Here is a 16,777-nt window from a genome sequence, read left to right as displayed (position 1 = left end):
TTTATTGGCAAATTGCATTGGTGGCTCTGTTGTTATTTCCAGCTACTGTAATGCATACATATCATGAAGTTGTCACTAAAGTATATCGAGTGTGAAGTATCATCAAGCAGAACACACCATTGATCCGGGCAACATCAGTAATTTCATAGACTACGCTGGGCAGTGCTTATGGGAGAAGTGTAGATAAATCAGTCAACAGCAAACTAATAAAAGCTACAGTTCCCCTCGAAACAAGATGCAACGTAGTGGCACTAGAGTGAGAGTGTACAATTGTGAAATAGTTGGAACGTGAACCCACTGATGCCCTCACTTTCTGTCTGTGTTGAAAACTGAAAAGTGTGTTCATCCTATTTTCATGTTCATCCTGTGTTCACATGATTTTCTTCATTAAGTTCATGCGAACCCGACCATCACACAATGAAAAATTATATTATTGAATTAGTAAAGTAATAAATACATTCTGATCTAGCTTATTTTATCCAGTCATGTGGCTATAACAAAATGCAGTACTTTTTAACTGGAAAAAATCTCTTTAGGATCAAATTTGAACAAATAAGATAAATGAAATGAATTGTGATTATGTACACAACAAAAATGTGATCAATTGTGATATGCCATGTGATGCCATGTGATCATTCATTTAGTAATTTGACAGCCCTAGTAATTGCGTAATTACACTGTAAAAAGTACATTCTTAACGAAAAGGCTCAAATCCGATTTTTTGCTCAAATCCGCTCTCTCTGACATAATGGTTCACACTCATTAAGGTAAGAGATTCAGATCTGTCGTTAATATGAACGAGCTGGCATCCTGAAATGACCTGCCTGCGCACATCCTACTCACTAACTTCTCACTAACGCTCGTCACATTCCTTATCAGCAAACTAACGAGCAGAACGAACCTTTGCTGCTGATCTCTGATCAGCACTCAGCTTCATTAGAGCAAGACAAAGGTGATGAAAGGTGAGATGTGTTGCTTTTCCACTGTTTACAGGCCTTAATGTCTGTTCCTTACTGTCTGCTGCCATGGTAACACTGAATGATGGCGCACACGCAGCGGGAAAAAAAAAGCACTTGAATTCCGATCTGAGCGTCACATTAAGGCCACAATATGATATGTATCCAATCTAGGACCACATATGAAAGTGGCTTAGGTTGGATTTGAAAAGATCAGCTTTGCATGTCCACACAGCTCTAAAAATATCAGATCTGAGTCACATTAGGGCAAAAACGGGTTTGTGCCGCTTCAACCTGGGAATGTGAGCATAGCCTTTGTCTTGTAACAGTAGCAGAACCCTTTTTTGTGCTTTTTAGAAACATTTTTAAACAGTTATTTACACTCATAAATAAAGGTAGTACACTGTCACTGGTGTGGTATTGGCTTCACACACCTCGTCTCGTCTCCAGCCTTTTATTTTATTGCTCTGTTTCAAAACATTAGGTTAGGAAAATGTACAAATATATACTTTTCTCCTGGTAAAACGTATTTAAGGTGCCCAATTGAACCTTAAAACCACTGTTGTACCTTTGATGGAACATTTACATTGTTTGTTCCTTAATGAATGAGAGATGTACCTACACAGAACCTTTATCAGTGTAAAGAACCAACAGATTTTCCATCATAAAAGAAGAACCATTTCGCCATGCGAAGCATTCAGATGTTACTTTAAGTGCTCATGGTTCTATACTGTTGTCTTTACTAAAGAACCTTTAAAGAACCTTTTTTGAGAGTGTGGACCAGGACACTAGCTGATTTTAAGTGTTTTTGAAGTTTGTGTAAAGTGCTATTTTTGTTCCTTTAACCTGTTTATTTTCCTTTGCATTGTTCTTTCAAAGTATTTATTTGAGTTGAATAAAAGCAGTTAAATTGCTTGTTATCATATAAAATCATTTGTTTAGGTTGAGTTGACAAACCATTTTTATGGTCCACACTTGTCTGTGCACTTCTGAGGATCTAAGATGTTGAGCTGTGATCCCACAGTCCCATGGCTGCACTTCTCAGAACATTAACCAGATTTGAACCATTTCACGAATCCAAAATTCCTGTGCAGATAATTTTTTCATCATGAGTTTGATAACAAGTTTAGACCAGTTTTGTGTGTGTGTGACCGTCACTGGCTCATCAAAAAACAAAGCAAATTCTGAGAATTGAGTGAGTGTGATTGGGGTTGGTTTGGTTCCACTGTATCCCATTCTTCACAGAAACCCCTGAAGCTCAGGGAGAACATTCACTCGCTGCTGAACTCTAATCTGTGTGAGCACCAAAACACAAAACCCCAAACAAAGGAGATTATGTAATGCTGCAGCCCCTGGAAGGTCTAGAGATCAGTCCTGACAGGAGGAAATCTATTGGTTGAAACTTCTCAAGCAGAATGTTTAGTGTGCTCACTCACTCACTCACTCACTCACTCACTCACTCACTCACTCACTCACTCACTCACTCACTCACTCACTCACTCACTCACTCACTCACAGGACTGCTGTGGTCAAACTCACCTGCTCCTCACCAGTCAGTTTTACCTGTGAGCTCTAATCCTGATTTTGAAATCTCTGTTTTTATTGACTTTGCGTTGTTGATATTTGTTCTTTTTCCCTCTTTTCTCTCTTTTTCTCTTAACTGTCTCAAGCATTTTGACAGCTGGGGGAAGCCGGCCTGTTCAGCAAAGCATGGGTCAGATCTGTGTCCTCATGAAGGAATAAACAAGAACACCAGCGGAACTTTAAACACAGATTTTAATCCGATCATTATGTTTAGCCGGCAACATAGAGAGCTAATATAAATGCCTGTAAAAAAGGCAGAGGGAGGGCGAGTAAGAGTGAGAAAAAGGCGTGATAAATTCACTGCATTCAATAATTCCCACTGGCAAATGTCATAAAGCCTTGAACATGTGCAAATGCACTACAGTAAATTCAAATGATCCAAAAGGCAACTGGCAACTGACTATAACAACAATAACAGTCCAGTTTTTCACACATCTTTATATTTTTATGATGAATATGAAGGGGCCTTGTTGTGAAGTGGTTGTCTTGTTTTGTGCAGGTAACATCATTGGGTCAGGTATCTTCATCTCACCGAAGGGGGTTCTGGAGCATGCCGGCAGCGTGGGCTTCTCACTCATTGTGTGGGTTCTTGGTGGAGGAATCTGTGCACTGGGTTCCTTGTGCTACGCTGAACTGGGTGTCACCATCCCCAAATCAGGGGGTGATTACTCCTACGTGACTGAAATCTTTGGAGGATTGGTGGGGTAGGATGTTCCTGTGTTTTCTCTTACCTTATGCTCCGTTTATACAATCAGTGGGTGTTCAGCATTACTGGCTGACATTATCTCACAGTACTACATTACTTGGTTTTAGGTGTAATGATATTGTAAAAAATAACATTGTTTAAGAAATCGAAATATGATATAGTAATATGGTAATCTTCTAATTACAACCCACATGTTGCATAAATTATGGTCCTCACTGAAGCTGTGCCTGACCAAGGATATTCTTAGTTATCCAGAAGGCCTATTTTTAACTAAAAGTCTACTAATCACCCATCCCCAAACATTGTAAATAAACAAGTAATGAAAAAATGGGACATAACATTTGAAGGGAAGTTTTCTCTTTGCTATGTTCTTGCTGTTATGTTGTAATTTAGCATTACATGCCCACATCATATTCAAAGTTCCGTTAAATAGAAAAATACTGTTTGAAGCGTTGACACCAACTTGAAATTCTACATTTTTGTTTCATCTGCCATGTTCTTCAGTACAACTGATGCACAACACAGTGAAATAGGACATCATTTAACCTTGTGCCACTGTCAAAGCTTAAAAGAAGGAAATTAAATCTGATCTTATAATAAGCACTGTGGAGTATCTGGTGCACATAAAGCCCTGACAGAGGAGAAAGGAGGCAGAACATTGATGCTCACTAGTTACATGGTCCAAACTTTCATTTGCAGAAATATCAACAGTTTTAGCCTGTTGGGAGGTCACAAGTGTATGACCTCGTTATGCTCAAGCCTTCTGTTTGGAGTACCTGGCTATCCTTCATCCCCTTGCAGGATACTAGCCAACATGCACATCTCTTAGCTAACATAACAGAATTAGCAGTTAGCGTTCTCCTTCAAGCATGTTGAGTTGTCCAATCAAGTTGCGTTACCAGCATATGAAAAGATGTGGTGGCTGAATTCATGTGTATTAGAGAAGGAATCTACTAGCCTTCACCATCCCATCTTGGTAGCATCACGTGATAGGGGGAGACCTAGTTGGCATGTGGAATTGGGCATGATTCAATTAAGGAGAAACCGTTTAAGCAAATATAAAAAAGAATACTTCTGTAAAAATAAATGAATAAGTAAACGCATGAATAAAGGAATAAATGCAATTAGCAGCATTTACTTGACAGAGAGTACTATGACTAGTTGACTTGGAGGAAACAGCTGTTCTTATACTGATACTGGAAAAGAGGCAGAATTGTTATGCTGGTTGGGTTGCCACCTCAGCCCTGTCAAATTCCTAGACACTCAATCACTCAATCAGTGGTGTAATTGTTTTGCAAAATTCTTGGAAGAGTATCTGTGCTCAAGATGCAATCTGAGGTAACTTAATCTTCTCACTTATCGCAATCCAGTGCAGCTTAGCGCTTTTTGGTCAGTTGAAACATTTTTCCAGATCAAGTAGAGGAAAGATTTATGGAATCACTTGATGCTGACGGAAAAAAAATTGGAATTTGCATTTCTACAACACAAGTCTAAAAAAACAAATCAGTTAAAAGGAGTGCTTGCCGGCCTTAATGCTGTTGGACCTGAAAAACAGAGTTGTCGGTGAAATAATGGAAAGGATGGCAAAACTCCTTCAAGAAGGAAATCCAACACAGAGTGTGGCAAAACATATTGGTTGTTTCCAGTCAGCTTTGTCTAAAATTTGCTGCAGGTATAAACAAAATGGGAAGGTTATAAAAGGAAAACATACAGGTAAAACAAGGAAGATGTCAATACATCACTACAGAAAACTCAAAGCAATATGCACAACAAAACACAACAAAAAGTCAGTGTTTGTGACAAAACTGTTAGATACTGGCTGAATGAAACAGGATTTACATAAACAAAAGAAAACCTGCACCAACATCTAAACAGAGGAAAACATGGTTGTAGTGGGCTAAAGGGAAACGCTCATGGAGTGTGGATTGGATGAAAGTGATATACAATGATAAATTTAAATTACGAATGTGCATTGACCAAGGAAATGATGCTGGAACTTTTGTCTGGTGCAGTTCTAATGAAACATGTAAAGATTGGCTGCCTGAAGAAAACAATCAGATTTCCCCACTCCATTATAATATGGGGTTGCATGTGAGGACACTTCTCATTCCATCTGTAGAAATTAGGTTTGATGATGAAGTCATTTTTTGGAATGATAGTGTCTCTTGCCACAGAACAATGCTCCATTCGGATAAGCTGATCTGTCACCCGCCATTTGAGAAAGATGGAACCAGCTTGATGAGGAATATTTAATTAGTGAAGTCCATACCTCAGGAATTCAGGCTGTCATAAAAACCTAAGGAGCTGCAAGAAAGTACTGATTGCGTTTTTGTTGATGATTCCATATTTTTTCTAATTTTTTTCTAGTTTTTTCAAAATTAAGTGATTCCATATTTTTTCTAATTTTTTTCTAGTTATTTCAAAATTAAGTGATTCCATATTTTTTCTAATTTTTTTCTAGTTTTTTCAAAATTAAGTGATTCCATATTTTTTTCTTATGCCTTTAATTAAAATAAATGTATTTAATTTGTCTGAGGTATGTTTCACAAAGCCAGAATGTTCAGCTATTGAACAAAACCAGCTTTGCATCATATCCATGATTTGTTGATCACTTTATTTAAGAACACTATGACTGATTAGTTGACTAATTGCCTTAGAGGGACAGCCCTATTCCTTATGGCTACAAAACAGTTTTGCAGGACTATTCAGTAAATTGATGCTGGAAACTGATACCTATTTCAAAGATGGCAGCACACAGTAGTGCAGCGGCTTCTCACACTCCCAGAGAGACCCCCATTTCAGTGCTGTGTGCTGAGCCCTGCTCATTGCTCACATATGACCGCTCAGCTATCCATCTAGGCTGTCATATTGTAAAGTTTGAAGTTGAAGCTGCTCTCTGGCAGAAAGGAAAGCTCTGCAGAGGGTGGTGAGTCAGCTTTCCCACCACCATGGACATTTACACCTCCATAAATGACCATAAATGACCCCACTCACCCAGCGCACACACTTTTTGTCCTGCTCCCCTCAGGTAGGAGGTTGCATTAAGCGTAAAAAACCAGACTGAAAAACAGCTTCTTTCCTGAAGCCGAAAGACTCTAAATTGCAATTATTGTTACTTTTAGGAGTTAACTGGGACCCTGAGTCCACCATTTCATTCCACCTCATGTACCACGTGTGATGCGAATGACAATAAAGCCTTATCTTATGTCTTATCTTAATGTCTACCTTTTAACAGTGTTACAATTGCGTATACCAAAGCATGTGGTAGTAATGATTTGCGTAACATGTATATTTGTTTCCAACCCAGGTTCTTGTTGCTTTGGAGTGCAGTATGGATTATGTACCCCACCACACTGGCTGTGATCGCCCTCACCTTCTCAAATTATGTGCTGCAGCCCGCCTTCCCCAACTGCCTGCCTCCCTACATCGCCACCCGCCTACTCTCTACCATCTGCATCTGTGAGTATTACACACACCAACAACCATTCAGCCCAGGGTGTGTGTGGGCAGCCGTAACTCAGCTGGGCTCATGTCAGCATGAGAATATTTATGAAGCTGGTGGGATTTACCCAGTCAAGTTGAGTCCACTGATGTATGTGTGTTAAAGAATGTTCCGAGTGGCCTTGTGACTCAGCTGGTTTAGACCTGTATGATCTGGTCTGAGTGGCCGCAGCATATGAGAAGGTGTGTAGGGAGTGTGTGGTTGTATGCGTTTGATCATTGGCCAGTTCCTAGAGCATGTCATTTAGTGTCACTTGCATAGCCAAGAAGAGATATCTATATTTATTTTTGGCAGCAGAGTCCAAAGCAAATCATAAGACTGACCGAAGTAAGGAAAAGAGAGAGAGAGAGACAGAGAGATGAGGAATTACAGATGACATTTATTCTAAAATCTTCCACATCTCTGTCCATGTATTAGTGCACTGTTTTTCCATAGGTTGGTGTAAGGTTAACATTTAGATAAATTCCAAACCTGCTCCATCAGCCCTAAGTTTTACCCTAAAACATTAGGTCTGTATCAGTGTATTTTTGCTTAAAAGTCCTGTGCTCAAACGTAAAAACGTTGTCCTTTTGCCTCCAAAGTGTGCAACCTTTGAATGTGGTCACCATTTAGTTTTTAAGCAATGCGTTGCACTATATCGCTGCTGTCATTGCAAAACTTTGTATCTCCATTTTTGCCATTTTTCAGTTTTTGTTGTCCTTAACATTGTATCTTAATTTTTTGATCAATGGACCAAAAGGAATCGCCCAAAATTACTTGGAAAAAAGTCTGGTTCCATTGACTTAGATTAAAAGTAAAGTATGTTTTTTCCTTTTCTGTAAAGTTATCCTTTTTGAGATACAAGGTTTTTTTCTAGCAGTAGTGATATATATATATATATATATATATATATATATATTTGTTAATTGTTATGACAGCAGTGGCCCTTGGAAACTATAGGAGACTATGACATGCAAATGAGGTTCTTTAATCAAGTGGCTATCACATTAGTTCTGAGGGACCCCTGAACGGTCCACATGTTTGCTCTGTCCCTATGCTTTGCAAGTTGGTCTGGAATAAAAAGGACCAGTTTGAGAACCACTGCTCAAACTAATCACTTATTTGACCAGACCATTTAAGTCTTCCAATAAGTTGAAGAAACTGATACATTTTTGGAGACTGGAGTTGATCCCCATCCAAGAGAGCATAATTGGCCTTTGCCAGACCTAGTTAGTGGATGGGAATTGCGTTAGAGACCTAGTTAGTGGATGGGAATTGGCCACAACTAAACTGGGGAGTAAATCGAGTATTTAACCAGATCAAGGGTCCTCCAGTTCTCCAGTGTTTTTAATCTGCAAACCTAATGCAGTCACAATAACAGCAATATAACCCTAATCTGGCATTTGTTCATAGTGTGTAGATCTGATTTGCCATACCCAACTCACAGGGTTTCATTTGAGGTTCTTCAGGCACAGTTTAGGACCTTTAAGACCTATGATAGGTTTGGGGTTTCCTGATGCTGTCAAGTTGGCTTTGTTTCCACGCTGAGAACCGCTTTAGACACCATGCAGAAGGTTGGTGTGGCTGCGATGGCGTCTGAGCACCTGACCCTCACACGGTGAAGAGTCAGACTCTATAATGGTGCCAGTCTTTGAGGCCACCACAGCCCCAGGGCGTGCCGCCCGCATTGTGCATTGTTTTTGGGGCTGGGCTGTCGCTGGGGCAATTTAACGAACGAGGTTATAGAGGCGGGAATGCCGCTGAATTCAGCCAATCCAGGCAGACATTTGCTGTCAGAGCTTAAAAGACAGGAATGAAATATGATCTTTTAACAACTGTGGAGTGTCTGGTGCACTTAAAGCTAATGGAGGAGAAAAGAGGCACAGTTGTGATGCTAGTTGGGTTCGGGGGTAGCACGGTATAAAGCAGTGATGCATTGATCTGAAGGTGAAAATTTTAATGAATTTACATTCTCTAGCTAAATAAAATAAAACATTGCCTAGCGTATTGTTTTCATGGTCTCTATTCTATTCTATTGCTGTACAAATACGTCCCTCAGTCTCATTTGTGTGTTCAGTGTATTTTTAGAAATAATTCTGAATGACTTCAGAATTGCCAAGTTGTTGTGACCTATCATTATTTCTAAAGACAGGAATCTTTGAGAGGGGAGATATTTGCACTCCTACTAGGGATGGGCAATATGGTGAAAGCATACTATCATAATGCTTCAAGATATTTTCTTGATACATGATATGCATCTCAATATTTAGTTTTTCTGAAGTTTGATGAGTTGGAACACAGGCAAAAGAAGACAAAAAGAACCAGCATATGAATACAATTTTTATTCAGCATTTCATTGCCCTAAATCCAATTAAATAAGCCCAAGATTGCTCTCTTTGTAATTAAGCATGCAGCTGGTCAGAATGTTTAAGTACTGATGATATCCAAAACATGCTCAGAAAGCATGGGTAAGATAAATATAAAATGTTATATAAGAAAAAGCACACGTCATGTTTTTAAAATGAACACACACATATATTAATGCCCTCTTCAAATCAAGACCAAAACTGATGGACTGCGGTGCCGTGTACATTTTTTTTATAGGAGCCCACTTAATTTTCTGCGTTACATGGATGCATTAAAATATCAGGTTGACCAGTCAGAACTCCATTGTCATGGTTGCAACTCAAACAAATTTGCATGAAGATGGCAGCAAAACAGCTCATCTTCTTTGTAGCAAAGCGTGATTCCTTACATAACAATCAATATACTGACTATAAAAATGTATGGTGAGCTGCAGCTGAAAGGCAGAAGAAACATCAGTGAGTATAGTACAACATCTGTATATTTGTTTTTTACTTGATCTAGGAGCATCCTTGCCTGTTCATGCCCACTTTCATTTTCCCCGCTAAAGAGCCCTCATGTCATTGTTTTAAAACTCTTATGTAATCGGGAGCGAGGAAGCGGACGCACGTGCTGAGATAAGCGAGATTTATTAAGGGCAAATCCAGGGTCATAGTCGAGACAGTCCACGGTCAGAGATCCACCACGGATTGATCGGGGGACAGACATGACAGACACCAGAATCCAAGAAACAGAACAGTACAAAGACTAGTACAAACAACACGACTAACAAAGACCAGCAAACACAGGGCTTAAAACACAGGGAAAACGAGTGACAGGTGCAAACACAGGTGGAGACAATCAGGGGTGGAGTCATGAAACAAGGGGGCAGGACTAGAAAACTAAAACAAATGCACATGGAAGATCAAAACAAAGGGGCACATGGAGTAGTGGGAGGAGCCAACCGTGACATCTTGTTTTAAAACTCTGTAGGCAGATATCATGTTTGTACAAAAAGGCATCTATATGATATGGTGTACATTTTAAGAGATCCTCAGACTGCAGCATCAGGTTTCAGATATCAGTACAGTACAGCTTCCAGTCTCATTGTGAGCTTCCAGTCTCACTGTCATACTTCAGGCAAAATGGGCTTAGGCAAAATGACTTCAGAGAAGAAGGCATCAGGCTAAGATATTTCAGATGGTGAAGTTTACGTGGCATTCACAATTACAGTTTAGTGATCAAATTTAAGACAACACGACTTTTACTGAGCTACACTTTTATCTTGTTCTTTTATTTTACATTGATTAAGCTGTGGTGTCTCCTGCATCCGCTGCTGTGCCAGGAACCATCTAAAATTACCAAATGAAAAGTTACTAACCGTATTAAATGTTTACTGCAGTTATTTTGCATGCAGTTACCTGGATGAGTGGACTACTGGTACAGTCTTAACACTAATGATAAATAAAGTCATGTTGCCCACCTCTAAATCCTACAATTATGACATCTGTAGGACTGATCTGAGCATTTGTTGGCTCACAAACTTTAGCTTCACCCACAGTTTCTCGAACATGAGAACCACTTACACAGCCCACTGGTTGGCTAGAAGGAAACAGTAAGAAATAAAGGCTAGAGAAGCAAACTGTCCGAACTGTGCCTCTCTTTAATTATGACTATATGTTGTTGGTGGATGTGCTGTACAACTTGTTTCTAGTGTGTATTGGTTATGGTGTATTCTGTTTGTACTGGAGTTGATCTCTTACTTTAATTGGGTTTGTTTTCATATTGTGCACTGTGTGTCTGTTTGTGTGTGTGAAATTGTGTGTGTGTGTGTGTGTGTGTGTGTGTGTGTGTGTGTGTGTGTGTGTGTGTGTGTGTGCTCGTGTGTATATATATGAGAGAGACTTGCCCTCCCCTGCTGAATGTTCTGAATGAATGTCACAAGGTCAGCCTGCTGCAGTCTGATTGCGCATTCACATAGACACACACACACACACACACACTGTTCCCACTACCCTAGATGGCCCAGGAACACACAGCTGCTTCAATAGACAACCAGAACACCAAAACATGACATACCAACACAAAAACACAGTTAAACACAGCAAACAACAGCAGCCCTAAAGCACCAAACACTCTCATCCAAAGCTGACATAGAGACCCCAGAAAGGGCCAAGAATTAATCTGTGACTCTTGCCTGTGGACAAAAAAGGATATAACCGCAAGTTTGTTGAACATTTGTGTACTTTATAGCATACAACCTTGCAGTGTGCAATTAGAGATACAAACACTTACATATTTCTGAGAGCTGAAAGCTTTTCTGATATTAATAATGTGCTTTGAAAAAGACGGAGAGAACCCCTCATTTATTTACAGGTTAATTTTCAGCATCAGGATAAAAGCATAAACATAAAGATATGTATACAAGCATATATGTTTGAATATTTTGTAAAATATACATACACCAACTGACCACTTTATTACATACATCTACTTGTATCCATGCATTTTATGTCCATTATTAGATACATTTACCATGTAGGAGCCCTTAGTAGTTCTACAGTTACAAACTGCAGTCTGTCTGTTTCTTTGCATAATTTATTAGCTCCCTTTTACCCTGCTCTTCAATGGTCAGGACTCCCACAGGACCACCACAGAACAGGTATTATTTGAGTGGTGGATCATTCTCAGCACTGCAGTCTGTAATTGCATATCTACAAAGTGTTCCTATGTGGTAAGCAGACTTGATAAAATAGACAATGAATGTAAATACTAGGAGGTGTACTTAATTAAGTGTATATTTAACAGAAAAGTACATAGAAGCCTCAACAGCTAATTATGTCATTTTTTAGTAATTAGTGTGTCCACCTTTTGCCTTGGTTACAGCTTCAGTTATTTTTAAGAGACTTGAGCTGTTTTTCAAAGAAATCTGCAGGGATGTTTTTCACACCTTCAAAGTTTAGTCTTAGAAGTTGGTTGCTTCTCCCGAATGAAGTAATCTCAAAGTCATTGAGTGATGTCGAGGTCTGGACTCTGAGAACCCCAGCAGCTTCTTTGTTTGATTTGCAGTTTGTTTTGCAATTGGCTTCTTTACAGTTCAATATCCATTCAGACTCATAGTGTTGAGTTGTCTTCTCACAGGGGAAGGATGGACTGAAACACCTGTGAATATTTCAGATCTGAAAAAAGTGGCGCTTGACTAAAGTTCACAACTTTGAGTTCTGTTTATCTGATGGTGACAGGTTTGGTGGGCTATGAGGGTTAGCACTGTTGTCTAATTTTCTCTATGTCTTTCAGTCATTTAAACTTCAGTTTTTAAAAAGTGAATAACTTGGAAATTAAATAAATTTCGGACTTTTGCATAATACTGTATTATACACACAGCACATACACACACACCCCACACACACACACACACACACACATACACACACACACACACACACACATAAGCAGTCTGTAGAGCTGTAAGTACACTGTGTTCTCTTACACTTGTGTTTGACACCAGGGAGATAAGGACATGGCCCTGTGGCAATTACACACGTACACACATACACAGACTTACAGTACTGTGCGAAAGTTTTGGGCATCTAAGCAAATTTGTAAACAGTTTACCTCAGAGTTTATCGCAATATACATTAGAATAAAGTCATATTCATAATTCAAGAAAACATAAAAACATTAAAAAGTAACAAGAATTTCTTGGGTCCATATTTTTCCTTGTCACCTTCACAGCCACCACAGAGACTTGTTAATATCACCAATTACATCATGAGCACAATTTACTGAAGCACTGATTGATCAAACCAGGAGCTGCTTTTTAACTACATATAATACTGGGCAGGCTCCAGCATCCCCCCGCGACCTTGACGGAGAAGCAGCTTAGAAAATGGATGGATGGATGGATGGATAATACTGGGCTTCCTCATAGAGAGGTTTGAAAATGGTTAAACAATTATTCAAATATTAACACTTTTCTCAGCAAATAAACACATAATAAATAAATAAAAGAAATAGATTTTGAAAATGTGTCTTGGGTGCCTAAGACTTTCACACAGTACTGTGCAGCCCTCCTGGAAAACATCTGTCAGATCTGTAACTGAAGACAAAACAGATAGACACTCCAGGTCAGTCTACAGCTGCACTCTAAATGCCTGATTTAGGCACATTTCAGAGAAAGTCAGTTACCCTGTTTACATTTGGACAAAGTGGCTTGCATCATACTGCACTATGACTCTACTCAGACTTGAAAAGTCTTCACATTGAAAAAATGTTTGTGTTTAACCCTTACATGACAACAAAGAAAACCCAAATGGAAGGCACGTTGATTTAAAAAATAATTGTCAATTTTTGCTCATTTTTATTCACTACAATCATCATGCTTGTTGTATTTTAACTATGCAAGTAGTGTAGTAGTACTCTTATGTCATTGTTAATTTGTGGTTACAAACAAGAGTTAAAATCCTGAAATGCCCAAGGAAAAATTGTCCAATCAGGCTTTTTTTTTATCTAGATACTCTCAAGCGAGCTCTCTTGGTTAGGACTTCAGAAGCTGGACTGAATGTCAAATTAAAAACCAAGCTAATTAGTATGTGACAGTAGAATTAACTAAATTTGAATCAAAACAAATTTTGATTTCTAGTGCGTTGGACCAAGTTCATGAGAAAAAATGTCACCCTAGCTTTTCTGAAAGTCCTAGATACATCATTACCTGTGAATATGAATGTTAGCCTGACCAGTGCACTTTAGTCATATGTTAGGAATGAAAAACAGAGGCAGCTCAATGCCAGGATTATTTCTAGAAGGAGTCACTGTAAAACTACTACATGCAAGTTAAAATATATGTTACTGCATTTATTATATGCTTAAAATAAAACATGAAATGTCTTCATCTTAAATATCTGTGTTTAATCTGAAGTGGGCAAAGAAACGTTCCTGTGCATTTCTGTTATCTTAGAAATGACTAAGAAATAACTAATAATGCAAGCATCCCATTGGGCACTTACAAAAATTAGCATAATTGTAGAGTTTTTTTTCCTCATTTTTGACCAAGTTTTCACAGTTATAGCCCAAACTGTATTGAGTCACTTTAACCTACATTTCTATGAAAGTGCTCCACGACATGATTGATCTGCTCCCAGAATTCTATGATAGTCTGTCTCTGCTTGCAAGGAGTGAGTATAAAATATAACCAGCCATATTTTAACCTATTTTAAATTGGTTCATTAAGATTTATTTGTATTTTGTTGTTTGTGATACAGGTCCACCCAGTATGTCTAAAAATTACTTGAAGTGTATGTAGAAATTATATGTGTGGGACAGATCTGGATTTTATACAATGAGAGGCTTGTGAAAGTTCTTTGGTCTACGTAGAAAGTTTAGAGAGTTTTTTTAGTTTGACATGATGGCCATAGCCAGGCCCTCATTGGTGCTGCATATTCCAGGCCTAGACCACAGAGAGTTTTAGCCTTTTCTACTCCATCTTTGTATTTAGATGGTCTTTTTGTTGGTTTTATGGGTCAATTAGCTGCATTGGGAAATCCCTCTCTGCATTTGGCCTGAGTGCTTTTAGCCTGGCAGGAAAAACAGAGCTGTTGGAACTTCATTGAAATTCTCCTCTCATTAGCTTTGTGTTCATTTGACACCATTTGGCTCTTGATAACTTCCGCTTATTGATACAACTCAGAGGGAAATGAAGTCAAGTCTGAAAAGAAGAAGCAAGAAGCAATCAAAGCACCTGGCAGATGTTTTAGCATAGAAGCCTATAAGTACACAGGCAATGTAGCATCTAGGGCAGTATTACATATATACACTTAGATGCTCCCGCAATGTACAGTTTGCCATATGTGTGTATGTTTGCGTGACACTATAAATATCTGCCAGCAGTTTCAATGGGTTGAATATCGAGAATGTTTCATGGCTCTATCATTGGCCCAGGAAAGAACTTTCAAAATATTTTAGTATAACTTGATACTCTGTCTGTTATTGAAGGCGTTTAATATTTCATTGCTTCCAGTCTCCACATAAGGCTATCATAGGCAGACTTATGAAATCCACAGGTGTTATATTGAGTGTATCAAACAGCTAAACCAAGCTGCAGGGTGGTTTCAGTCTGCAGTGAATATTGCCAGTCAGCTGTGTTTGTGTGTGTGTGTGTGCGTGTGTGTGTGTTTTGCTAAAATCTGGCTAATGCTGCTTTGTTGGGTGCTATCGGAAGCTGTTTGTTTTGGGGGGTCTGACAGATGCCCGATGTTTGTGTGTACATTAAGTGAGTGTGCACTGAAGTGTTTGTATGTGTGTGTGGGTGGGCGGGCAGCTTCAGGCGGTGATGGATGAGAGGGGGAACCCGTCTCCCCTTTGCCCAGTGTCCCTCACTGCATTGCTGTGCTCACAACGGCGGCCAGCCCTGGAGACGGACCTCCGGAGCTCCACACACCGGATCTCCACCGGAGCTATCGTGAAACGAGACAGGATGCAAGAGAAACGAGCAGCTCACACAGATACACACTCACCATGTAGGACCACATGGCTACACAAAGTATGCATACAGCTTGGCCAATACTCAGACAGGAACCAGCTGACTGGCTTTATTTGGCTGCTTTGTAATGCCCTTCTGTGTGAAAATGATGTTGCTGTTTGCTAGTGACATCGTAAAACACAGCTACACTGGAAGTGATGCATTGAAATGACTTGATTCAAATGGGTAAATCTTTTCTACATGAATTTGTCTTCGCAATAAGGGTCTTTTTTATCCAAAATTAAGGTCAGCTGGGCCTGAGCTGTATTTTATACATGCTACAGAGCATAGTAAGATTTTATTTGCTTACCTGTGTCATGCAGTACATCTTCCTGGAAGCATCTGTACTTGTTATGTTTCTCACCTCATTTATTCAGGTTTTTCCCTTAATTTGTCACCATACTCTGTTTACACATGGTCACAGTGCAGAACATATAAAACACATGTGGCACAAAGTATTGATGCTATCTATTCTATTCATTTTTAACTGATGTACACATTTAACTCATGTAAATTCAGTTCATCCCTGTTTTTAGCACAGGGCCTTGCTTCACACAATAAAAAGCAGGAATATACATGAAATACATTTATTGGTACTGCAGCAGAGTGCAACATGATTTTAGGTCAGGAAAACTGGACCATGACACAGTTGCCTTCATTTACTTTCCCTTATTTCAATCAGCAGGAATAACTGGTCTTTTCCAGAAGCTGTGAAGAAGGCTCTGTACCACAGTCCAGCACATGAAACACATATGATTGTGATTTTCCCCCTGCTCTGCTCTCTGAAATCTAAACCACGTGGCCAAGCTGAGCCACGTTGCTTCCATAACTGCATCATGACGTGACGTGTCTCCTTTGAAACATGTGACTCCACTTCTGTGGTTCCTCCAACAGCTCCAGTTCAGAGTGGAAAAAAAAAAGTGAGAGTGAGAGAGATGTTCTGAACTGTACTTGACTGTATAGAGAGCCTCTCTGTAATTACAATGATCTCTTGTGAAAGCAGTAAATGCCAGTTTATTTATAGTCTCTGTGAGCTCTCTCTGTAGAAATACAAGACTTTTTTTAAACATCTGTCTGTCTATGGAGGGTGAGCATGTTGAAGATCCGTGTTAACTTGAGTTGAAGACAGAATACTGAGCATTGAGTATAGTTAGATTAGGGATGTAGCTAAACTCTGCAGGGTGGTAGAT

General features: G+C 39.3%; 1 protein-coding gene across 1 annotated transcript in view; it reads left to right on the top strand.

Annotated features, from left to right (window-relative positions):
• The window catches only part of slc7a10a (solute carrier family 7 member 10a), a 46,105-nt gene that overhangs the window by 9,384 nt on the left and 19,944 nt on the right, over nt 1-16,777 (top strand). The window contains exons 2-3 of the mRNA XM_017706202.2: nt 3,040-3,244; nt 6,554-6,705. Of these exons, the coding sequence (XP_017561691.1) occupies nt 3,040-3,244; nt 6,554-6,705 (357 nt within the window). The remainder of the gene's footprint in view (nt 1-3,039; nt 3,245-6,553; nt 6,706-16,777) is intronic.

Source organism: Pygocentrus nattereri, chromosome 25, assembly GCF_015220715.1.
Source record: "Pygocentrus nattereri isolate fPygNat1 chromosome 25, fPygNat1.pri, whole genome shotgun sequence".
Taxonomy (NCBI): Eukaryota; Metazoa; Chordata; class Actinopteri; order Characiformes; family Serrasalmidae; genus Pygocentrus; species Pygocentrus nattereri.
The sequence above is the reverse complement of the archived record's forward strand: the minus strand, read 5'-3'. Positions and strand labels throughout refer to the sequence as shown.